The 24,592-nt window shown below is 41.7% G+C and overlaps 2 protein-coding genes across 8 annotated transcripts; one reads left to right on the top strand and one right to left on the bottom strand.

Moving 5' to 3' along the window:
- Positions 1–264: 264 nt before the first annotated feature.
- On the top strand, positions 265–16,152 carry rfx1b (regulatory factor X, 1b (influences HLA class II expression)). 6 transcript variants are annotated; one of them, XM_008410631.3, is made up of 18 exons: positions 265–431; positions 2,679–3,048; positions 6,245–6,342; positions 6,417–6,506; positions 7,876–7,949; positions 8,036–8,330; positions 8,425–8,606; positions 8,687–8,806; positions 9,863–9,984; positions 10,198–10,316; positions 10,471–10,574; positions 11,274–11,425; positions 11,721–11,818; positions 12,281–12,430; positions 12,499–12,710; positions 12,903–13,056; positions 13,163–13,208; positions 13,784–16,152. In XM_008410631.3, exons 2-18 carry the CDS (start codon positions 2,706–2,708, stop codon positions 13,960–13,962), a joined length of 2,538 nt encoding a protein of 845 aa, XP_008408853.1. In that variant the 5' UTR covers positions 265–431; positions 2,679–2,705; the 3' UTR covers positions 13,963–16,152. The 6 variants fall into 6 exon arrangements, with proteins under 6 accessions (XP_008408853.1, XP_017162706.1, XP_008408879.1 ...); XM_017307217.2 differs by having other exon boundaries at positions 13,787–16,152; XM_081606055.1 differs by lacking the exon at positions 265–431 and adding an exon at positions 1,212–1,413.
- Positions 16,153–16,677: 525 nt separating this feature from the next.
- dcaf15 (DDB1 and CUL4 associated factor 15) lies at positions 16,678–24,514 on the bottom strand. Of its 2 annotated transcripts, none has more exons than XM_008410604.3 (13): positions 24,299–24,514; positions 23,190–23,287; positions 21,454–21,592; positions 21,257–21,363; positions 21,037–21,182; positions 20,790–20,951; positions 20,031–20,630; positions 19,871–19,962; positions 19,506–19,628; positions 18,548–18,630; positions 18,351–18,455; positions 18,128–18,243; positions 16,678–17,313 (listed from the first exon to the last, which is right to left on the bottom strand). In XM_008410604.3, the coding sequence occupies exons 1-13, from the start codon at positions 24,380–24,382 to the stop codon at positions 17,258–17,260; spliced, it is 1,911 nt and encodes a 636-aa protein (XP_008408826.1). In that variant the 5' UTR covers positions 24,383–24,514; the 3' UTR covers positions 16,678–17,257. The 2 variants fall into 2 exon arrangements, with proteins under 2 accessions (XP_008408826.1, XP_008408815.1); XM_008410593.3 differs by having other exon boundaries at positions 24,287–24,512.
- Between the last annotated feature and the right edge of the window lie 78 nt (positions 24,515–24,592).

Here is a 24,592-nt window from a genome sequence, read left to right on the forward strand (position 1 = left end):
TGATCATTTGTGTATGGATTTATTTTAAATAACATCTTCACACCAACTCTGACTAAATAAAGATTATGACTAGACAAGAAAAAATAATTTCAGATTTAATCAATCAACAGTGTGCAATTTACAAAAGAATTACAGCACCACAAGTGGCGATTTAATGCCAGGCCTCTGTGAAAGTTATAGACAGAACCTATCCACCAATCAGAAAGCGAATACTGCACTGACGTTAGAACCGCCTCACGTGTAAGCCAATCAGCATTTGAGAAGGGGCGGCACAATGTATGGAGGGTAGCAACAGTTGCCCCGGTGAAGGCTAGGCGCCATAGTCACGGTAGTCCTGGCGACAAGAGCCAAGCAACCGGAGTCAACAACAACAAGCGGGATCAAAGGGAATAAACTTTATCGACTATTCAGGACAACGCCGGGAAATACAGGTGAAAACATCTCAGAAGTGATCATGTAGTTTTTATGTTGATTACATGCGTGTGCTGGTGCGTTTTATGGTGAAACGTGAAATCCGTCGAGCGTGTCGTGTGATGAAAAGTGGTTGCTAGCTTCTTTCCAAACGCAGACCGTTGTTATGGCGATGTCAGATCTTTGATAAGAGCACAAGATGGCGGCTGGCTTCTAGTGCCAATCGTACTTTTTTTTTTTTTTTAGCTCTATCTGACCTCATGTTCGCGTTGGTTTTTTGACAGTTTCCACGAAACTATGCTGAAGCGTGATTGCGTAGCGTGGTTATCCACTTGAGATATAGGAAGCTAGTAGGCAGCTAGCTCACTTGAACGTCACAATTCGATGCAGGCTGCTAGCGAGGAAAGCTACGTATCACTTTCTCGCACTGAACTCGCTTATCAAGCAGCTGTCTTAACTGCATTAATCATCGACGCGAGTCAAACACGCACACATGTTTAGTGTGCATGCGTTCTGAAAATGAGAGATGCGTATGTTTAACAATCTTTTTACGACTTTGAAAAAGTTTTTGGTGTGACATTGAATTCTTGAAGTCACTCCCGAGCGCACGGTGTGCCACATGATCGACGAGTTGTGGGGAGTGGAGGGTATGGCAGGCCGTTTGTGAAATCACACTGCGATTGCAAATTACTTTTAAATGCAAATAATACGGTTCCCTCTTGTCGGAATATATATATATATATATATATATATATATATATATATATATATATATATATATATTTTACGTATCAGAATTAAATGAAAGACGTCTATTTAAAACAAGTATTTCAAGGTTCCAGAAATGGGAAAAAAATGATATAATATGTAAAAGACACATCAGAGGGTATAAGCGATGCTTTGATGGCAGCACTGGCCAGTGAGTTGTACATTTGTCGTTTACAAAAACAATACATCAGATTTCAACTCTTTCCTGCAATCAACATTTCATCCATCATGTAGGTAATTATTTTTGTTTCAAAAACCTGAATTTCCTCCCTAAAGTTGTATAGGACTTTGCATTTTAGATGTCCAAGTGTAATTAATAGTATAAATAGAGTTTAACACAATCGATAGGAAATTATTCTGAATAATTCTTCCAATCCAGTAAAGTATGTATGGTTTTAATTTTAATCAAAATTACCAAGAGTTTTCAATTTATTAGTTAGTTATTATTTTATTGGCCTTGATCCAAGGCAGCTGTATTCTCTATAACCTGATTGCCATAGCAACCTCCAAATGGTAACAGGATAACTCTGCTTGATGTTTTTTTTTATATTAAAGGGTTAAATGACTCCATGTGTGCTATGGCCAGAAATTACTTTGCTGATGTCTAAAACACCGTTTTGAAGTATAGCAATAATAAACCCAATCTATCTAATTTATTCATAATTGTTTATTCTCATGTTTCTCACTGCTGCAGTGAGGTCTGATGTAAAATGTGTTTACTTAGTCAAAAAAAAATCAGGCACATATGATGGATGGCAGCTATCAGGAGCTGTAGCAGTGACCTCATTTATTGTAGCAGGAATGACATTTGAAGATAACTGAAATAACACAAACAGTATATTTGCGCAGCTGAAATAAATATTCATTTTAAATTTGAAGAACTGATTTGACAAATATCTGGTTGGAGGATTCTGTCCACATATTATGTCGTAAAATTTCTTCCCATATTAGGCTTGTGCACAAACTTGAAACAAACTTCCAAAAAAAAAACTGTAAAAATTACAGAGTTTCTTTAAATCAAGGCTGAAAAACCACCAGCCTAGAGCTGCCTTTGATTAGCAGCATTGATCAATATGCTTAATTTAGATTTTCCTGATGATTTTAACGATGGTATTTGACAAAATGTGATGCTTACTGCTTGCTTCATAATTGGATGCTGTCTTCAGCTTTTATTGTGTGAAGCATTTTGATTTGCATTTTGCCTTGTTCCTGAAATGTGCTATACAAATGAACTTATTATCACTTAATATATTTCACTTGTGAATTTTCTTATTTATTATTAAAACATCCTTACCAGATTTTAAAAAAGGAAACTCCTGATTTCTTAGACCTATTCTGCTTCACACACACACAGGCACACGCACATACACACACAAAATAGTGCACACAAGGTCGCTTGAGTAAAACATGTAGCATATCGATAATAAGTAAGCGATTTGGGTTTCATTGTTTGTTCCCGGCACTTTAGTTAATGAGCGCTGCCTCCTTTTCATCCACAGAACTGGTGCCTCAACGGATTGGTTGCCATGGCGACTTGTGGATACTCTGAGGACCTTCAGCCTCAGCAGGCCAACGCAGTAACCATAGCAACGCCTGCTACCACCACGCCCTCATCTGCCAAAACTGCACACTTCCTGTCCGAGCTCCCGGCAGCCTCTGGAAGCGTTTCGTCGGCCAGCCAAGCGGCCAGGGCCTCTAAAGCAGGACAGGATGCACTTTGTTCACAAGCGCCACCCACCCAGAGCCAGAAGGCAGTGGTGCCAACTACGCCCACGCAGCACTACGTGGGCCCTGATATCCAGCACGCTGCTGTCCAGAAGAGTAATGGCCAGAGCGCTTCGCCCCAGTACATCATAGTGACTGTTACAGGTGAGAGACTGTCGTGTAATTACATCGCATTAGTTAGTTCACCTACTCCTCATTCCTTATGGCCCTTAGCTAAACTCAGTCTGGTGATTGTTTAGTTTTGGCACGAAGTGACCAGACCAGATTCACAGAGCAGAGGCTACGCCCTTTAGAAAAAGATTAAAAAAAATAGTAGATAAAGGCATCCTCTTTCCATCTGTTTTGAATTTTAGAAGCCGCATTACTGTGTGTGTGAATGACACAAAAAATGTCATAAAGCAGCAGCTCTATGCAAGTCTGCTCTCCTGTTGAATATCAATACACTGCAAAAACACTAAATCTTATCAAGTATACTTGGTTTAGTTTCTAGTACAAATATCTTAGTGCACTGGGATTAAGACAAAACTAACTTACATGTATGTTTTTTAGCAAGATATAGGAGCTTGTTTTTGGTCAATCATTCCTTATTATTGATTTAAAAAGTACTAGCTCCACTGACAGATTATTTAACTAATAACATGGAAAAAATGTCTTGTAAGTTGATTAATCTGCAAGTTTAAGTAGTAAGGTTTTTTTTTGTCAATATTAAGAAATTATTAACTTAATACAATCTCCTATATCTTGCTGTAAAGTTACTGGTCAGCTGGTTTTGTTTTATTTCAATTGTACTAATATATTTGCACTAGAAACTAAACCAGAAATACTTGGTATGGTTTTATGTTTTTGCATTATAACTTTTGAAGCTTTATTTGTGACAGTAGTGCTGGACGCCATCTTTGAATCTGGGGTCCTGAGCGTATATATTTTTTATATTTAATATGGCTTTGGGTAAAAAAATACACCAGTTTCACCGAATCACGTTTGGACACAATCAACGTACGCTGATTGCATGATTTGATTGCTAACACGATCTAATTACTAGCACAAATTTTACCAGTTCAGCACGATATATTTCCAAACCACTTAATTCGTCTTTCTCGTATGCTGGGGGTAAAGCATCGCCTGTTTGCAGCTGACTGTCAGTGTGCAGCTGTAGGTCGGCTACTACTAAAAGTTTTAGTTGGCGTCTTCTCTGCCCCTGAAGCCGGATTGTAGCTGATCTTGGTGCTTCAGTTGTGTTTAACTCACAAAGGTTTCAACCTGTATTCTCAATATTCACGGAAACGTAACACAAACGTCTAACTTGCTTTTATTTAAGACCAAAAATGAAAAATAATGTTCCCGCTGCTGCTAAAAGGAAATATTTCCAGCTGAATTTGTTTTCCCTGGGAGGAGGGGGGAAGACGGGGTAGCTTTCTCTAAGCCAGTTGGGTAACAGTGTGTAACAGCAGGTGAGGGAGGAGCCGTGCGGAGATTCGCTTCGCTCCAAAACAGCTGCTGAAAACTCTGCTTGCTCTCTCTTTCTTTGGCATCTCATTAAAAGAAGATTTCAAACTGTTTTTAAAACCGCGGAATACCTTTAATCAGTTTTAATGGATATTTACTAGCTCATAGTTTGTTTTTTTTAACAAATGGACCTCCCATAACCTGATCCTATGTGTCTTGTATGTTAAATTTAGGGCCTATCTATTCCTAGATGGCTCTGCCTGATTGTATCAGGTAACACTGTGCACTCTCACCTAGAGTTAAAAGCCCACAGGCCCGGGCCTTGTTCCCATTTCATAATGTAGTGCAACTAGTTGGACCAGAACTCTGAATCTGAATATTTATTAGCAATTCCAGCTCATAAAATAACCCCATTCAGCTTGTTTGTTTTTTTTTTTTTTTTGCTATAAGCCTTTAGGATTTTTAAAATTCCTAAAAGTGTTGTTTTAGGACCCCATAGATAAATATATAGTTTGTTGCTTATTTTTTTATTTCAAATAAAATTCAACAAATAGTTTAAATGTTGCTGACTTAAAACTACAGTCAGCAACATGAGCAACATTTGAAAATGCTATTCAAATTAGCATTTTGAATGATCATCATAGCGCAGTGAAAAAAAACAGCTCTTATTTCAGGAAGACATGCAGTTTTTTATACATATATATTTTGGTAAATATTGTGAGAATTATCTGGATTAAGATGTTGTCTTTATTCAGGGTGTCCTTACATCCTTAAAAAGTCTTAAATTTATCTAAAATCAAGGCTTTACATTTCTGAATTACATTTAAAACAAAGTAAGTTGGCCTCAAATCACAAATCTTAAATTTGGTTGGGGTCAGATTATTTAAAAAAAATTCTCACAAGACTTTTTTGTCAGGCAAAAGTTTGAGTCACATGCAGACATGTGACTGTGTTCTGTGACTCAAAGCAGTTGTGGCTACTGGTAAGCTAGCAAGGCTAAAGCTAGCTAGCCTTTTTTAATGTCCATCGTGGGTAAATGGAAATTTATCGCCCACTGGCTGGACGATGTTCATCTTAACCATCAGCTGACTTCTGTTGCCAATTTTCTTTTGAACATGTCTGTTGTGGGAGAGGTCTTAAATGATAATGATCTTAAAAAAGGTCTGGAAAAGCCTTAAATTTGAGTTGGTGAAACCTGCATAAACCCTGTTGTGTTTCATCGTTAACTCTCCACCATTTCTTTTTTTGGTCAATGCTTTACAAAAATGGCACTTTAACCACATCTAATGTGAGAATTGATCTATAGTTTACCAACTTTAATATTCATATGTGCCACAGTTAGGTGGAGGTTCAGTAGCTCAGCTGTTTTCAGCCAAGGTCTGGGGAAAAAAAATAAAGTAACATGATAAGAAGGGTTCTGCTCCGTTTTTTTTTTTTTAATTTAAATCCTGAAGGTTACAAAGAAGTGATTGCTCTCTCCACTGCCTGCTCTCCATCCTTTGTTTTCCACCTCCCGTCCGTCGGCCCACATGCACCTCTCATTTCCCGCTCTCATCTGATCTGCATGTTTACAAGATGGAGGGATTTTTCTCTCCATCTGGGGAGATTAGCTGTCCAAGGCTGTCCTTTTGCATACGAGATATAAGGACAGAAGGGGAGAGATGGACAGACACACTTTCCCTCTTCCATGTTTGCTCCGTGGAGCCGAAAAAAGAAATTAAGCAGCAATATGTTTTGCGGCGGCTGTTATTATGACTTGGAGGTGGTTTTTCGTGAGTACCAAACTTGTTGTTGGGGTCTCTGCGACTTTTCTTTTTGCTTTTTTTGTGGTTTTTTTTTTTTTTGTCTCCTTCTTATGAACATCTCCCTCCTCCATCGCTCTCGTGTCTTTCAGAGGGTTCGGCTCACTCCAACGACAGCCTGTCGGACTCCAGCCCACCTGCTCCTGGCATCCCCACTCAGGTGGTCCAGGCCGTGCAGACTCCGCCACAGGTGAGAAACTGCACAATGCACAACTGTGCAGCAGCCTGCCTTAATTGACGAGTTTGGGATTGCCTCTCCCACAGAGGTCAGTGTTGCAGGCATTGACGCAGCCAACCAAAAGGATTCAGACAGGCCACATCAGCAGCCTGCAGTCTGTGCATATTAACCAGGAGGTAAACAGACTCTCTCTCTGCATAACACACACTAGATAAGATAAGGTAGGCTCTGATTTGTGCAGTAAGGTCACATAAATTTTATACCTCATCTTTGTAGTTAGACATAAGATGCAGAACACGGTTTCGTTGCTGATTATGTAACATTGCACTCTGTGGGAGAAAGCTCAAAGTTCAAGTCAAGGAGGTCAAAATGATTGGTTCAAAGTGAAAATTTGGGTCTTTATTTTTTATTTATTTATTTATTTTTTATAGAATTGGCTTGTTTTTGGTATATTTTATTCTTTTTTTTCTTTTAAAGATCCTGTGATTATGCAAACAAGGTGTGAGTTTATTGTTTGTCGTTTAAATTAACCCTCTGCTAAATATTTGTGGTCCGGTCAGCAGGTGGATGTGGTAACAGGGCATCGGCTGGTTTCCTGATTATGAGTTTTATTGGTTTGATAAACAAACAAATAAAAAAAAAAACTCAGCCCCTTCGCTCACCCGTGCTCCCTTTCTCTTCAAACTGCTTTGGAGCAGAGAGCTGGCTTCAACCGAGGATCAAGACCGGGCTAAGAATTTGGTTAATTTTGAGAATAAAGTCATATTATTGTGACCAAAAAAAGTACTGCGACAAAGAAAGTCAAAACAATTTGAGAATAAACTCATAAATAAAGTTGCGATATTAGTGGAATGAAGTAGTGACTTTATGGTACTTCCTAAGAAAATAATAATATAGTGAAAATGATAACGTTGAAGAAATAAACTGCTGCAGAACACCGAAGCTTTAATTTTTTGATGTGCTAATTTTGGATATTTTTTTAAAACTAACATTAAAACTAAAGGTGGCCTCAAAAATGTCGGTTCTAAAAACCAAAATCCAAAATGTTCTCCCTTTACTTACTTTGAAAGATGAAAATATACTGACTAAGTATTTGACTTTCTATGAAATGTATGAAAATGACAGGAATGGAGGATTCCTACAAAATAAAACCACCATCATGATAACATAAGCTATGTTAGAGTATTTTTCTAAATATTTTGTTTATTTTATCTATCTCCTTCCACATTTTGTAAAAACAGTTCCTGTTTGTGCTTTTTTATTTCCAGTGAAAATAACTCCATGCCCACCTGCAGATATTTTTTGGACAATTTTGTCCCGTTTTTGTGGTAGAAAATGGAGATTGTAGATGAATTGGAGTCTGTCTTTCTTGTCCAACATCAGTGTCTGACCTCACAAATGTCCTAAAGATTCTAAAACTCGCCCAAAACCTGCATCATGCTAATCCCAATGGATTAAGAATGGAATGCCGCTTCACTTGTGCCAGTTTCGTTAACATGTGACTGGAAACCATTAATGCTAATCTCTTCTTTCCTGATTGCTCAGGTGGAGCACATTTACTCGGACCAGGTGCAGTACGTGGATGGGGCAGAAGACGCGGCGTTTACCACATCCGCAATGTATGCATCTTTTTTGACACGCGGGTGGAAACATTCGGTCTGCAGGTGTTGATATCTGTTTTTTTTCCCCTCTCTCTCTCCTCCAGTCGATCAAACAGCTTCCCTTTCTCCGACTCGCCGCTCTACACCCAGACCCCTCCCGCGTCCTCCTCCGCCTTCTACGAGGCCACGCCCAGCCCTGACTCAGACCTCCCCGGATCTGTGACTTCGCAGGCGGTTTCCGTGGCGACAGCAGGAGCCAACAGCGGGGCTGGCGCTGCGGGAGCAGCGGGATATGTCATCCAGGGGGGCTATCTGTTGGGAGGTGGAGGCGCAGCAGCAGGTGGGGGAGGGGGAGCACAGAGTTACTCTAGCCCCAACTCTCGCGCCCCTCCCGCTACTGTGAGTATATGAGATCCAATGAGATGCGGCGGCCAGGAAGTCCAGTCCATTCATGTCCGCTTGTGTCCTCCGTCCGCTCCCTCCCTCCCCTCAGGTCCAGTGGTTATTGGAAAACTACGAGGGGGCTGAAGGGGTCAGCTTGCCCCGCTGCACCCTCTACTACCACTACATCCTGCACTGCCAGGAGCAGAAACTAGAGCCAGTTAACGCCGCGTCTTTTGGTAAACTCATCAGGTCCGTCTTCATGGGGCTCCGCACGCGAAGACTGGGCACCAGGTAGACACATTTCACCCGAATTACGTGTGAGCGGCGTCCAGGGCAAAGGCATCACTTCTTCTCTTTGCGTTCCTCTGCAGAGGAAACTCCAAGTACCACTACTACGGCCTGCGGATCAAATCCGGCTCCCCTCTGCTCAGACTCATGGATGAGCAGCAGCACTTGGCCATGAGGCAGCAGCCTTTCTCACAGAAAAACAGGTATTGGCTCAAGTTTTGAGCTTCACGTCATGGTATAATGTTAATCCCCTCATTAAAAACACACCTGGAGTGTTGCCATAGTTCTTTCACACACGTTTGAGAAATCCTCGAATCTCCCGTGGCAACCGTTCATGAGGTTCCTAAGTGCTTGTTCTCACAAAGTAACATGTATTTCCACAAAGCTCCTCCAGTCTCCACTCTTCTGCCTTACGGATCACCTTCCCCACTCAGCTCCTTCAAACTAGCGGCAGCAGCAATTAGCAAACACCCGACGACCTGCTGAGCTCGTCATGCAAACTGCTTCTCAGGTCAAGGCTCCTAAGAATAATGTTAAAGGCTTAGTGGAGAAAAGTTGTTGTGATGGCGTGCTGAAGGCGGAGTGTGACAGAAAATCAGCGTCTTAAAGAGGCGGCGTCCCAATTTCGAGGTGCTAAATTGTGAAATCAGATTTCTTTTAAGTTGATATATAAAGCACATCTATAGTAATTGAAGCTAACATAATTACTTGACTGTGCTATAGAATGGCACTATGTGAAAAATACAATACTTGTATCATAGTTTAAAGAAGCGGATTGACTGAAATACAAACTAATCATTTTAGTGGTGATTGGCCAATCATGGAACTGCCCGCAGTTTGTACAGTACACACTCTCACATGTAAAACACTCATTTTAATGTTTTTGAATACATTTCCATAACGCATAGCCAAAATGGCATAGCAGTGATAAAACATGGTGGTGGCATCATTGTGCTGTGGGCATGTTTTCTTCACCTAGGACAGAGATTATGGGAAGATGAATGGAGCAGATGTATAAAAAATATCTGCAATCTAAACTTACAACCAGAGCTGCAGTTGAATTAGTTTGGATTAAAGTATATTCATGTGTCAGAATGACCTAGTCAAAGTCCAGACCTAAATCCAGTGAAAAATCTGGTAACATCTGAAATGCATTTTCAACTTTTTTTTTTTTTTTCGCGTTGTATGAGCTGCTTTTCCACGTGTCGTATTCTGACGGTTTTGTGCGCTCCGATGCGTTTCCCTGACGATTTTGACAGGATAAAGCCACTGCAGAAGACACAGGGGATCGCTAACGGCACATCGGGCGTGGCGGGTCAGCAGCAGGCGGCGGCTCTCTCTGATATTTCAGCCCAGGTGCAACAGTACCAGCAGTTCCTCGGTGAGAAACGTGAACTCCCAAATGTTTCCCCTTCTCTTTAGTGTTACATGGTTTTATCACAGCAGCTGATTTCTTCTTAGCCCGATGACTAAGTGAAAGGCTACAGATGCTAACACCTTTGTGTTTTTGTTTGTTTCGTCTTGAAACGGGAAGAAAAAAAAAAGTTAAGTGTTTACTTTCTGGGGGTTTTTGTGTGTGTGTGTGTACTTTCAGAAGCATCGAAGCTGCTGCCAGAATTCGTGAAAATTGATCTGCAAGATCAAGCTCTGCCTGACGGGATCCACTTGGAGCACCTGAAGGCCTTCCAGGCTCTGTACAGAGAGCACTGTGAGGTAGGAACCGGACAGCTTTACTCGCTGACGACGCTCCATTTGTTTCTGCATATTTTTTACTTTTTTTTTTTTTTTATCTTATTGGATTTTTATACATTTCCAACCGGCTAGTCGAACGTCGGCGTAACGCTCCTCCCTCTCGCTCCTCCTGCAGGCTGTTCTGGATGTGATGATCAACCTTCAGTTCACTCTGGTTGAGACTCTGTGGAAATCCTTCTGGAGGTTCAGCCAGAGCAACGACACAGAATCGCTCAACCTGTAAGCATCTTAAACGCGATTATGAACGTCTTAGTAGAATTTCTCAAAAGGATTCATAATTCCCTCCTTGAACCTTGTCACAGAAAGTCATTTCTGCATGTAGCCATCGGACCACACGGCGCCTTTAAATTCACTCTGGATTTCTTTGTAGATTTATATGTACATGCATTTCCATGTACATATTTGTTTTTATTTAGTTTTATTTATTTGATGGTTATATTTGCTAATACTTAGCACTTTGGATGGAGTAACTTCTGGTCACCTCTGGTGATCAAGAAATTATATCCTTATTCTCATTTTATTGGGATTTTATGTGACTCTGTAGCACCTGACTGTGACGTCGAAGTGAAGTGACAGGATGATCAAACTTTTTCAAAAATACCAATCTAAAAAGTGTGGTGTGCCTCTGGATTTAGCCCCATTTTTACTCTCACATCCCTAAGCAAAATTCAGTACAACCAACTTTTTAAATGTCACTTTATTAACAAATAGTTTATTGACACAGTGGCACGTGTCACATATTATTATTTACATTTAAAAAAAACTGTATCTTTCTTCCACTTCCTGACTGCGGGCTCCTTCGTCACGTAGAATCCCAATAAGATAAATGAACGTTTAAGGTCGCAGTGTGACCTCGCTCGCTGCCTGCGACGGGACAGACAGAAACACTCTTCTTCTCTTGTGCAACTCCTCCGTCAGTCACGACGAGTCTGAGAAACGGTTGCCCAGGTCCTGTTTGGTGGCTCTGTGCAAGTTTGAACCGGTGCTGCGCTGGACCCGGGACTGCGACAACCTGCTCTACCAGACGCTGGTGGAGATCCTGATCCCAGACGTGCTGAGACCCATCCCCAGTAAGTCGGCGAGGAAAAAATCCAGAGATCAACTCTCAGCTGCGTCAAACGTGGCAATCAGAGAACAAGGGCGTGCTGATGTAGCGACGTTTTTTTTTGTTTGTTTGTTTTTTTATTCATAAATAAAATAATTTGTGATAAAAAAAAACACTATAGTAAATGTGGTGATTTTATTTTAATTTTTAGCAGTGGGTTGCATATTTAGCATGTTTTAAAACAGATCCTTTTGTTTTCAAATGTTTAGAGCGATCATGGTTACGCTTCGTTGTCTTAATAACAAATTTTCCGCCTTTAGGTGCCTTAACTCAGGCCATCCGCAACTTTGCCAAGAGTCTGGAGAACTGGCTGACGGGCGCCATGATGAACATCCCTGAGGAAATGGTTCGCATCAAGGTGCGAGAACCTTTACAGACTGGTTGCCATGCTGTGTTGTTTTAGACTTCCTGTTTAGTTTTACTACTTGAACAACTTAATTAAGGTGCTTTAGAAACATGTCAGAAGTTTAAATATGTCTTTGAATGCAGAACCTTGCAAAAGTATTTACACCCCTTGAGCGTTTCCACATTCTGTCGTTGTTATTTCCTTAAACCGCCTTTTCAGTGGGATTTATGTAAAATTTGAATGCCCAGATTAGTGGTGCCCAAAATGCTTTGCGAAACTGTGACCCACAAATTAAAATCTGGTTGTAAGATAACGTGGAGAAATGAACATTTTAGCAAAACGTTGAGAAAATGCGTTTTCTCATTTTTACATCTTGTCTGTTTAAAAAAACAACAACAACTTGACATTGATATTTTTGTTGTGATTTTCTGACGTTCAGCCGTTTGCTAAGGCTACTACGTGTTTCGTTTCCAGGTGGTGTGCGTGGGCTCGTTCTCCCAGACGTTACGCCGCTACACCAGCCTGAACCATCTGGCGCAGGCCGCCCGCGCCGTCCTCAAGAACTCGGCTCAGATCAACCAAATGCTCTCCGACCTCAACCGCGTCGATTTCACCAACGTGCAGGTTGGTGTCGATGCTCACTGTCCGCCCGTCTCTGCCCGACACTGAGCCCCCCATGTCTCCGTCCTCAGGAGCAGGCATCCTGGGTGTGTCAGTGTGAAGACCGCATGGTCCAGCGGCTGGAGCAGGACTTCAAGACCACGCTGCAGCAGCAGAACTCCCTGGAGCAGTGGGCATCCTGGCTGGACGGAGTCGTCTCCCAGGTGCTGAAGCCCTACGAGCAAAACCCGGCGTCGCTGCCCAAGGCGGCCAAAGTCTTTCTGCTCAACTGGTCCTTCTATAGGTAAGTGCACGTTTGTTGCCAGGTTGGCTGGATGAAGCTTGTACATTCCTGTGGAGATGCAGGTCTTAAATTCCATTCATAGTTGTCTTTAAAAAAAAGTCTTAAATTTAAGTTGGTTGAAACCCGGACTAGGAATCGCTTCAAGCTTTTTCTTTCAACGTACATTTTGTACATGACCTCCTTCTTCCCCAGCTCCATGGTGATCCGGGACCTGACTCTGCGCAGCGCCGCAAGTTTCGGCTCCTTCCACCTGATCCGTCTGCTGTACGACGAGTACATGTACTACCTGATCGAGCACAGGGTGGCCAAGGCCAAAGGGGAAACGCCCATCGCGGTAATGGGAGAAGTACGTTGTAATGGTGTTCTCTCTCTCTCTCTCTCGGCGCAAGGTGCTGTTTTTTTAAATTCGATCTTCCTTTCATCTTTGCTGTTTTGTCTTTTCTCTGTTGCAGTTTGCCAGCACCGTTAAGAACAGAAACTCTCCAGATCTGGATAAAGGTAAAGCAAACATCCCTGATGCACAGAGGAGCGTTGCTGTCACAGAGGAAAATACTTTTTTGAACGTTATCACACTGCCACATTACAGCGTCACGCTTATGTTGTACAAAACGAGATAATTATGCGGTATAAATGTGATGATTTCATCAGCTTTCCTAATTGACCGGCTGAAGACATTAGTTCACATTTCTTGATTACAGCAATTTGGAACGAAGGCAAAGGAAGCGGTTGGCGCTATGCGTCGACGTAAATCCTGAACCTAATTTCATGGGGATGTAGATTACTACGACGTTGTTTTTGTAGTAATAGCAACAATAAGCTAGCCAAATATTTAGCCATTTATTTCTCGTAACATTCCCAAATTAGGCTGGTATATAAACTTCTTCCTCTGTTGAGTCTCTCAATGCAGCTCACTACCGCCACCATCTGGAAGAAGTCGTTCCAGATGGTGGTTCTGAAACAGCAGAACTGATTATCACGTTGTTGCGTAACAATGTCCGAAGATGTATGTGACGGCCATGCGCGTTCAGCTTTCGCTCGCGCTCTTGTCCTTACCTCCGACATTTGTTCGCCAGAAGAAGAAGAGGACGACGACGAGGAGGACAGTGAGGAGGAGAGCGGCGAGATCATGCTGCAGTCCAGCTCCCTGAAGGTGGACGAGGAGAAGTGCGACTTGGAGCCGCCGGCCAAGCAGCCCAGGACCAGTTTGAACCTGCACCACGCCCTGACCCAGGCCCACGGCGCATCGCCCTGAGCTGACCGCGCGCGCGCTTTCACATTTCAGATCATGCCATCCTGTCCTGAAACCACGGCAATCTGCATCATGTCTGCTTGTCTGTCTGTAAAATGTGGGAATGTGGAAGAGCCCATCTCTGATTTTAAAAGAAAAATGTATTTTTTATTTTTTGTGTGGCTGTCGTTGACCTCTCTGCCTTCACTCGACCGTCTCCAGCCCTTCTCCCCTCGCTCCCTGTGCCTTTCCCCGTCTGTCCAGCGCCCACGCCCGTAAAGCCTGACCCGTCAGTACGATACGCTCTTGACTTCCCTCCTGTCCTGCCTTAACCTCTGACCTGAGTGCTGTGGAGCCATGAGAATCGTCCCACCTCCTTCAGCAGTACTTCTTTAACTCAAAACGCATTGCTTGCCTTTAACGAAATGACTATGCAGTGGGGCACGGGGGCGGGGAGGTGCAGGACTTTAATTAATGTCTCTGTAAGAAACGTACATCTAAGAGTAGCATCTGCAACGATACAGCAGCGTGAATTATGTCTGAACAGTTTTAGGTAAGGTTGCCATATTTTTTTGTTTTTTTTGCAGTTTGTTTTTGATTTGGCCACCTAACTGATCTGTGCCTTTAAGAGATTTCTAATCTTAAGAAAAACAAAACAAACAAAAAGTTTGCGATCTATATAAACACACATATATTCTATTCTGCATTGTGGATTAATAAATGAATGTCCTGTGAAGTGGTCTTGGTGTTGTCATGAACTTTAGTACGGTGAGTAACTAGTGTGCCTGTCAAAAGTATTCACACCCTTTGAACGTTTTCTACTTCGCTGTTTAAAATCGCATCTCAGAGCTGATTTTGTTGGGATTTTGATGGAGCAGATCACCGGGAAGTACTTTATGACAGTTATGTGGAAGGAAAAAATATGTGGTTTTGTTTTTGTTTTGCAGTAAATCATCTTTCAACTCAAGTTTCAGCTTCATGTCTCTTTGGGATGTGTTTCTACCACCTTTCTACGTCTAGACGCTGAATTCATTTCCCACAGGTTTTTTTTTGGTTTTGTTTTTCCTTATTCCCGCTGAACAAAAGTATTCCCACAGCATGTGTCCCCTACTTCGCTTGTGGAAAACTGGAAATCTGCTCAGACTATTTATTATAAAAATAAAATATAGCTAATATTTTCCATCCACTTTATAGTTGCTCACTACTTACAAGTGATCTGTCACATAAAATCCCAATAAAAAAAATAAAAAAAACCTGAAGTTTTTGGTTCTAATGTAAAAAAAAAAAAAAAAAAAAAGGTATGAATAATTTTGCAAGGCGCTGTATGTTTATTAAAAAAAAGAAGAAGATGGTGGCACTCCTGATAGGTGATGGTCTTTCTTTCTTTTCTCCCTTTCACCTATCTAGGTTTACGTGCAACCCTTCACACACACACACACACACACTCTTTCTACAACGCTGTGCCCCTCTTCAGCGGGTCACGTGGCCAAAGCCCATCCCGGCTCTTTGGGAGCATCTCTGTTGCGTCGTACCAGCCGCAGCCGTCTCCAGAGGTTTTTGTAGAGAAGAAAGTTGATGTTTATTTTATGAAATGGCATACTGTGGATGAGTTTTATTGCGTATCTTTTGTGAAAAACGGTTAAATATCTATATCTGCTCTATTTTTTAATGTTGTCTTACCATTATTGCCTTAAGATGTTGTCCTAACGTCCATCATCCAGTGAAAACACGGCGCGCGTTTCCTCTGTGATAACGGTCTCAGCATGTGAAATATGGTGGCTCTGTGTGGACCCCCCTCACCCCCCCTCCTGTCCCTCCTCCAAAGAACATAATGCTCACATCCTGCAGCTTCTTGTGTTGCATGAGCAAAAAAAAAAAAAAAGAAAGACTTTTATGTTCCAAGTGTGAAACTAAAAATTCTAGCAGTGGGATGTCTCTCAGGACCATCTCTTCACCGAGATCCCACCAAAGATCTTTGCAAAGGAAAAAAAAAAAAGATGTTCTGTTTAAATGTACATGACAGAAATATCTGACTTGAAGAGTATAAATTAACCTTTTGATGTCAAAGTTTGTGAATTTGTTCCTTGCTTGTATTGGGGAACCTTTTTTCTAAATTTTGTGCTCTTGATGTTATACTGGAGATCTTTGTACTTAAATCTGTGATCGACGTTTGTAGCTTCATCCCTTCAACTAAAGAGATGTGATTCCTCTCCACGCCTGAGTTTTGTCCTGTCTTTGTTCCTCACCTAAACACGTCTCTCTCATCTGATCAAGATGCCAGGTTAGGTCTTTAAGTTAAAAGTTCAAATTAAATTTGAATATTTTTAAAATTGCATTTATCAATCTTAACTCTGACATAACGTTACATATCTTATTTTTAAGTAAATAAAACGCCAGCCTCACCCTTCCATCCATCAGATGCTTTGGCAAATGTAATTTAATCTCCAGCTAAACCAAGCAGCTTCCAGATGTTTAAAGATACCACAGAAAGAACAGGAGCTTCTTAAAGAGACAGAGGCCAATTTCAAGGCATTAAATTGCAAAGTCAAATTTCTTTTATGCTTGATATTTATGGCATTTTTATATTAAATCAACATAACAGTTACTTAATTGTGCTAGAAAATGACAGCGTGTGCCTGGAAAACACATAACACCGCTCTTTTAAAATGCAATCTTGTAACATGAAGCCGCTGTTACAAATCTGTCAGGTTGTGAACACAAAAGACTCAAAACATGTAATTTAATTCAGATATTTTAATTTAACAAAATATTTCCAGTCAGTCATTTCTAATCCAGTTGGCAGATGATTATGACGGGAACATGAAAACGGTACAGAGCTGGTTCTGGTTTAAAACACTGCAGCGAACTGAACTGACCCAGACTGAGAGGAAACGCTTGTTCAGAAGCAGCCGAATGCATCGAGTTTCAACGTTCACTTCACGCTCATCCTCACAAATAAACCTACACTGAATTATAACAAACGCAGAGTCAGACAAACATCAACAGCATACCTTCCTGTGTAAAAAACAAAAACAAAAACAAAAAAAACTAAGTACAAAGGACATCTGTGTTCAGTTCAGCTCTTGGTTTCGGTGGCTGCAACATTACAGTAAAGATTTACAAAACAGCTACATAAACTAAACAAATCTGCAGCAGACAAGCCTTTGTTTGGTTAGTTTTAATTACACCTTTAAACTTAAACCCTCTGCAGTGGAGGAGTGCTGCCGTGACGTGAGCTGTTCGCTGAAGGCGACGACGCGTCTTCATGGGTGAATGTGTGATTTGGTTTCTTTAACTCTTGTTCCTTCCAAATTTCCCTTCATAATACAATCCAAGTGCATCGGTCGCTGTCTGCCAACACTTGCAGAGACGAGCCTGAGCGAGACAAGTTGATCAAGACATTACATTTTGTAGGAACAGTGTTCCCCCCCCCACAGTTACTATTTAAAATGAGGCAGGGGTTCGGTCAACAAAACTTAATAGATTTTTACTCAAATTTCCAGAGTTCTCAGTTCATCTTAAAGCTGTGAGATCTCCTAACTTAATAAACTGGGAAGAAGGATGGAAGGATGGAAAGATCAATTTATAGGATGAGTGGATGGATGGAGGCACAAATGGATTAACAGATGGAACTTTACTTTTATTTCCACCATCGTTTCAAAGACCTGCTAGTGTTAATTATTTAACGTCGATGTGTTAAAAGATCAAATATTTCCTTATCTGTGAAACCGATACCAAAGTATAACTTCAAGTCCTCATTTTCACTATGTTTTGCTAGTTGTCATGTTGGAGTTCTCATAAAAGTTCTACTTCATTTCTCTAATATTACGACTGGATCCTGGTAATTGCTTGATTTATTCTCGTAATTAAAAATAATAATAAAAAAAATCTTAGCCCAGCCCTAGTACTGCGCTGAGTCCAGATAAACAGAAGCTGTAAAACATGGCTGTCAAGCAAGATGGCGGCTCAGGGCGTGCTGACGTCACATCGCTATGGAAACTAAGAGGACAGCGTTGATGAAAAAAAAAATCCAGATCTTCCAAAAACCAAAATTTAGATTAATCGATAAAAACACCCAAAATTATTTTTATGTTCATTCCAGTTAATTTGACGCCTGTGATGATGTGACACAGGTGTGTGTGTGTGTGTGTGTGTGTGTGTGTGTGTGTGTGTGTAAGCCTACGCCCACCTTTGTGCAGAGCTTCGTTGGTCATGCGGTTGATGTAGCGAGAGCTGCTCTCAGGAACCAACCACTTCATCACGGTGTTCACACACGACTTTCTGTAGGAACTCCACACACTCCCACTACCAGGGACAGAGAGGAATGACCCTTACACCTTACGCTTTTCAAGGAACAGCCAGATCTGTGTGTGTGTGTGTGTGTGTGTGTGTGTGTGTGTGTGCGCGCTCACCTAGTCTGCCCCTTGACCTCCGTTAGGTCACCCACACCCACAGTGCAACACACGCCTGTGTTAAGGTCCCAACTGACCTGCAGGTTGGAATGGTACGTGTTTGGCCTGAAAGACACGAAATGAGAACGGAGATGAGAGAAACGCTGAGCTGAAAGGCTAAAGAGGAGAATCAGGAGGAAGAGGAAGAGGAAGAGTACCTGCAGTGCTCCTCGTCTGAGACAGAGAAGGCCAACAACAGCAGACCAATGTTGATCATCACAATGTTGGTCTCTGGGCAAACCTGAGGAGCATCAAGCCCTCTTTATGTATTTACCTGACATTTCTCATTTATCACCATGTTAAATAAACCAGAGTCTAGAGGATTCCTGCTGTACAGGCAAACAACAGGAGATACTTTAGAATGGAATAGAAACAGACTTCATTGTCCAGCAAAGGACCGATTTGGGTGTAACAGCAGCATCAGGGTAGGGTTCACACAAAAACAAAGTTTTCAAAAAAGTGTCAGAAACAATATGTAAAAACCAGATTAGCTATAATAGCATCTATCCTTTCTTTTATCTTTACCAAAACTTTATAATGACTGGAGGAGTAAAGAAAACTGAGATAGGGCTAATCTTTCATGTTTTATGTTTTCAGGAAATCATCTAACTTCACAATTTGTCCAAATTTAAGTGCCCAGATTTCATATTCAAAATATCAGTTTCGAAAAACTGGTACAAATACAGAGTGCCTCTCAAAAGTTAAAACACTTGTGCTGAAATAACACTTTTCGTTTCCAGCTCTCAGTCCATAATCGTCCCACGTCTTGAGTTTGTAATATTTTTGGCTTCATGTTGACAGAAGCAGCCTTGTGGGAAATTCCTGCTACTTCTTCTGTGTTGCTGCTGGGCTCTTTGGCAGAAACCCTGACTGTTTTTTTTACTGTCTTTTTAATACGTATATTACATATATATATATATATATATATATACATCCACAGTTTAACTGGAAAAAAATGCTGACATTTAGCAACGGTTTGAACATTTCTGGGAGCCGCTGAATGAAAAGTTTTTAATAAACTAACTCTTGCTTTAACTGCACATGTCCCAATTCTGCAGATATCCTTTACAGGTTTGAACTGTGTGACTCGTGCCGAGTGAGCGGGTGTGTGTTTACCTCTAGGATCACGACGTCGTAATCGCTGAAGGAGCAGAACAGAGGAGCCCAGGCGGCGTCGTTCCTGATCACCTCGTTGATGAGATACTCGAAGTCCAGAGTCAGCTGTTCTACACAAACGCTCTGCCACAGAAACGCAGAGGCAGCTTGAAACCGTCCAAATGGGAAATTAAATGGTTTGCTCCGCTATTACAACTATATATTCAATTAATGGAGCACAAAACACCATGGAAACCCCACAACATTACGACTAACATAGAAGCAGGTCAGTATGTGATTGCAAAAGTTATATCAAGCATTTATTTTACCTCCAGTTAAGGTTGTGTCTGACGGATGTATTCTCTAACATAATGTCACACACACACCTGTCCATTATGCGGCCCAGTGACCAGCTGCAGGTTTCTCCCTTTTAGATCAGTGACAGTGAAGGGCAGCTGGACTTTGTCCTCCTCGTAGCCTGAAAAAACAAACTATTAGTTTAGTGAGGAAAGTGTGGAAGGAACTCTGAGGCACTGAAACCCTCACCACCGGCTCCTCCTGAACTCTGCTCTGCTGCCCCCTGCTGTTGGAGGCGGTAGTGGAGACGAGAGTAGTTGACGTATCCGGGTTCGCTGGGGCTCGTATCCTGGCTTGAGGACGGCGCCGAGGTCGATGGAAGCGATGACGGAGGAGAGGCGGAAGACGTGGCGACACGAGGGCTTCCGCACGACGTAGACGCTTGCTGCGAACTAGTCCGTCTGTCCTCCGCTCTCCTGTCTTTGCAATCCTCCTCCGCTCTCGAGGGGTCTGCGTTTATCCCTTTGTCTGCCACTTTATGCGGCGCCTCCTTTTCGTCGCCGTCGGCTGTTCTCCTCTCCCCGGGGCGCTCGGTCTCTCTGGTCACTCCAAACCCTCCCTGGGCTCGCCGGAAAAGGTCGGCTGCAAACTCCCGGGCTCTGATGGCTGCTTGCGATTGGCTGGGCGACGAGGGAACCGGAGGGGGCCTGCACGGAAAAAGTCGGCTCTCTGGAGATCCCTGAGGTAACGATGAAGAGTCAGGTGATGTTGAGGAAAGAGATGATGAGGTTTGAGTTGACTGGGCAGCTCCCTTTGTATAAAGGATCTGCGATGACTGGTCTTGTTTTTCTGAAAAGAAAGTGAAAACAGATTAGGGAAAAAACAAAACCTGACCTGTGATGTATGTATTTAAAGTGGATGTGAAGTTAAACACTGCTTTTATTCTATTTTGCATTAGGTGTGAAAGCGCCGACTTTTTAGATGGTTCTCGTTGTGTTTTGGCCTCACCGGGGCAGAGCGAGATGCCACAGGCCACCAGAGAGTAGCTAGTGTTCAACAGGACAACCTGGTCCTTCTTCAACTGGAAAGCTGGCTGGAAGGTGGGAAACGGGTACACCACCTGGTACCTGCTGTTCAGCACGTACCCGTGTTCAAGGCACTCACCACTTCCTGTGGGACACAAACGGATTAATGCGGCTGGGGAGAAGAAGGCGAGAGGAGAGAGCAGGAGCGCGCGGCGCGCACGAAGCTTCACCTGTCCGTATGGTTGTGGCCGAAGGAAGCGGACAGCACTTTGAGCATGGCCGGGACGGAGGCATGGAGGCGACGGTGATGTAGATGTCCCGGTTGTTCTCGTCGCTCATCATCAGGTTCATCAACACAGAACTTGAGCTGCGTGTACTGAGAGGGGGGGAAAAAACCCTCTTAGCTAAACGTCAGAATCCTAGATCAAGTGAGCCATCAACATTTCCTACTTGAAACCAAAGATGACAATTTTGGTGTGGTCGTTTGGCCACTCGCACACGGTGAGGTACAGGTCGCTGTAGATTTCCTCGCCCGCAAACAGCCGCACATGATGGACCTGAAGAGAACAATGGGGGGAAAGACGCTCGGACAAGAGGTCCGCCAATCAAAACACCTGCAGGGGGCGCTCTGGTTTCCTTCCGCTCACCTGTTTGAGTCGACTGTGCAGGTTGAACTCCCACCAGTAGAGGTGGTAGGTGTAGAAAGAGAAGTCGTCGTCTTCTCCGCAGTCGCTGGTGTAGGACAGAACGTAGCGGCCGCATTTGGTGAAGCCGAGGAAGATGTGCCTGGAACCGAACGGCAACACTTAACGCCCTTTGAGCTGCAACACTTTAGCAACGACGGCTAGCAGAAAATGACTTAGACCATTCCCAATAATCAATGGGAAAATCTTCATTGGCAGTTTTACATGCATGTACTGTTTTTCTTGATAACTTCTCTCTGACAACGATGCTATAATGCACATTTTTAGAGAAAATTGTATGGGTTTTCTACAATTATTAGTGTTTATTTGTATACACGACAGCATGTAGGAATCCCGTTTCACGCTTTAGAAAAAGAAAACATTGGCATTAAGGCTAAAAATCCTGCAAGCGCAGTATTACATTTAATACTGTGATAATCATATCAGTTGTACCAAATCTACTCGTTCACCACTCCTCTCTTTCACAGCTTTCGCTACAATTGTTCCCACACACTGTGCGACCTTTAGCCTGGTGAGCACAGTGATGCGAATCAGGTACGGCTCTCTGCTGCAGAGAGACTCGATTCAAAACACTTGGAATAAATGTGCAGTATAAAAAGCTGCACACTGACACAGTGATGATGAGCTATTTTTAAAACGTAGTGCAGTTTCTGTCATTCCAACTGGTTTTGAAACTCATTTCACCTGCTGGTGTGAAAATGTGAAGCATTACTTACATTTTCATCCAATTATTTGCCAATTAAGGCTGAATGAAAAGATGACTGTACCGATTAAAAATCTAAAGATTCAAACTGTTTTACTCGTCTTTAGTTGTATTATATTGTGTCTTTAAGGCCTAAATGTCCCCCAATAAACGCAGCTTATCAAAATCTGAAATAGGCATTTTTTCCCAAATGAGATTCTAACAGTATGATAACCTTCTGGAAATATAACGCAGCAACAATATACTTACAATAAAATATATGAAAATGTATAAGAACTGCTTTGATTAAAAACAGAAAAACAACAAATAGTGCTGCTACTGCTACTAAATAGAGCAGCAATAAGATAAGTTATATCAGTAACATTAGTTCATTATGTTGATTTGAAACTTAAAACTTGATTAGGATCAGTTTGAAACTGTTTAGTGATCAGACCAATATCCTTTTCTGTTTTTTTGTTGTTTTTTTTAAGAGTTTAGCATAACAAGATGATATTATTTTGGCCGCTCAGTCAGAGTGATGGATAGCACGTCTTCAGTTTCAACACCATGGCTGCCAATGTTTTTCAGACTGGAAACATTTCCCATTCAATTTTTCTTTCTTCTAAGAATTTTTTTTTTCTGCTCCCTGCAGCTGGAGAAATCTCCAATAACTCCTGCATTTATTCTGTTACAGAAATTTCTAAAGACCTGTTGTCTGTTGTTTAGCTGAAAGTCCACTGGGTAAAGTGGCTAAGTGATCATTTGTGAGTAAAGGAGATGACAGAGTAAAGGAGATGACATTCAGATTTTATCAAACCTGAATGAGGTTTAATAAAAGGTTTGATGATTTTATCAATCATTCAGGTAGATAAAATGGTTTTGTGCTTCCATTTATATCCAACCTGTGTTGATGAAAGGTCTGAAAAGGATCTTCACTTCTAAAACTAACTTACAGACAAGTAAATTTTTTTTTTAATAAATATGAAGAAACACAGACCCTGCTCTGAGGAACTCCTCGCTGACAATATTCTTCAATGGGACACAAACTCGAGGCGGCAGCTTCCTGAACAGGCGCTGAGAAAACTGTCCCGACAGCTGTGGAACAAAAGCAAATGGTAGCAACAAAACAGTGACAGGCCAGTTTTCTACAGTTCAATCCTAATAAATTAAATTATTCATTTCAGAAATTATTTCAAAAAGTTAAATATAAACATTATAACCTCTGTTTGCACAATTATAAGGCAACTTAGAAATTTTCCCACTCAATTTTATGTGTATTTTCTAACTTCAAGCCGCATAAACTTGAATACTTGTTGAATTTAAGCATATTAGGAGGATTAGGTTTGCAGAGTTCAGAGAAAGCGAGGCTTCAGGAGACCAACACTGTCAAGTTGTGATCATCAGTCAGCCTCTATCTCCCTGGTAAAAAACGGCCAGAAGAGAATTAATAGATAAAAAGTACAAAAGAAAAATGTCTTTATGCAGAACTCTTGAAATCAGAAAGATTTTGGGGTGTGATCAGAGAACTCGTTTAATTAGGAAGGTGAAGCTACTTGTTCTCTTTCAATGCCTTCACATTTTATGAAAGTCATGGACGAACTCTTAAATATTCAGGTCTGAAGTTTATTAGCATTTTGAATTGACAGAGTCCTGTAATTATACAATAAAATAAATCGTCAAAAACAACTGGCCTGATAATTGAGCTCAATTTATTTAAAAAGTTAAAATAAATTGAGACAGGTAGTATCAGACATTGACGAATTATAGCAAGAAAAAAAAATTCGTTTATGTTGTTACTGACCTATTGTTATCGGTCAGCTTCATTCTAAAAACCAGCCTGCGCTCCTTAGCAAGTGCGATCGAACACAAAATGTTGGGAAAACGTTAAAATACCAGAAAACGGCAACGGTTTACTGTTTGTAGCATTAGCTTAATTAGCCACCTGACACTAGCCAGTTGTTTCTTGGTTAGCTGCAGAGCTAGTTAGCAACTGGCTAGTAGCCTCATTGGTTGCAAAAACGGGGAGGTCTCAACTAGTCCGTCTACGTCTCTTGACAAGATTCCTATTTTTAGGTCAATATTATATATACTCGCCTTGCCACGTACTAGAAGCTTTACGACATGATCTTTATGTTTTCTTGGTGTTTTCTGTTTGCTATCGTCCTTTTCAGATTTCGAGCTGGGCGCCATATCCTACTGAGCCGTTGTTCCCAGTTGAAGCAAGGTGCATCCTGATTGGTTCCCACAATACAACACTGAACTCCTATTGGTTGGTGGACATTTCAATCAAAACTTCAAAGGGTTGAGCTAAAACAGGTAACGCCCCTGCAGTACACACGCACACTGGGAGGTTTAAATGTGGCTTGGTTAATATTTCTCCATGAAAAAGAATATGAAATC

The sequence above is a fragment of the Poecilia reticulata genome, chromosome 1 (genome assembly GCF_904066995.2).
Source record: "Poecilia reticulata chromosome 1, P_reticulata-male-v2, whole genome shotgun sequence".
NCBI classification, from domain to species: Eukaryota; Metazoa; Chordata; class Actinopteri; order Cyprinodontiformes; family Poeciliidae; genus Poecilia; species Poecilia reticulata.

Coding starts and splice junctions, on each gene's coding strand:
- dcaf15 (XM_008410593.3), bottom strand. CDS start 24,382: ATGGCGCCCAGCTCGAAATCTGAAAAGGACGATAGCAAACAGAAAACA. Junction 21,593..23,189: donor GAGGAGTTCCTCAGAGCAGG/GTCTGTGTTTCT, acceptor GTTCGGTTCCAG/GCACATCTTCCTCGGCTTCA. Junction 19,629..19,870: donor CTGGGCCGCATAATGGACAG/GTGTGTGTGTGA, acceptor TTTCTGTGGCAG/AGCGTTTGTGTAGAACAGCT.
- rfx1b (XM_008410631.3), top strand. CDS start 2,706: ATGGCGACTTGTGGATACTCTGAGGACCTTCAGCCTCAGCAGGCCAAC. Junction 6,507..7,875: donor CTGTGCATATTAACCAGGAG/GTAAACAGACTC, acceptor CTGATTGCTCAG/GTGGAGCACATTTACTCGGA. Junction 11,426..11,720: donor CGTGCTGAGACCCATCCCCA/GTAAGTCGGCGA, acceptor TTCCGCCTTTAG/GTGCCTTAACTCAGGCCATC.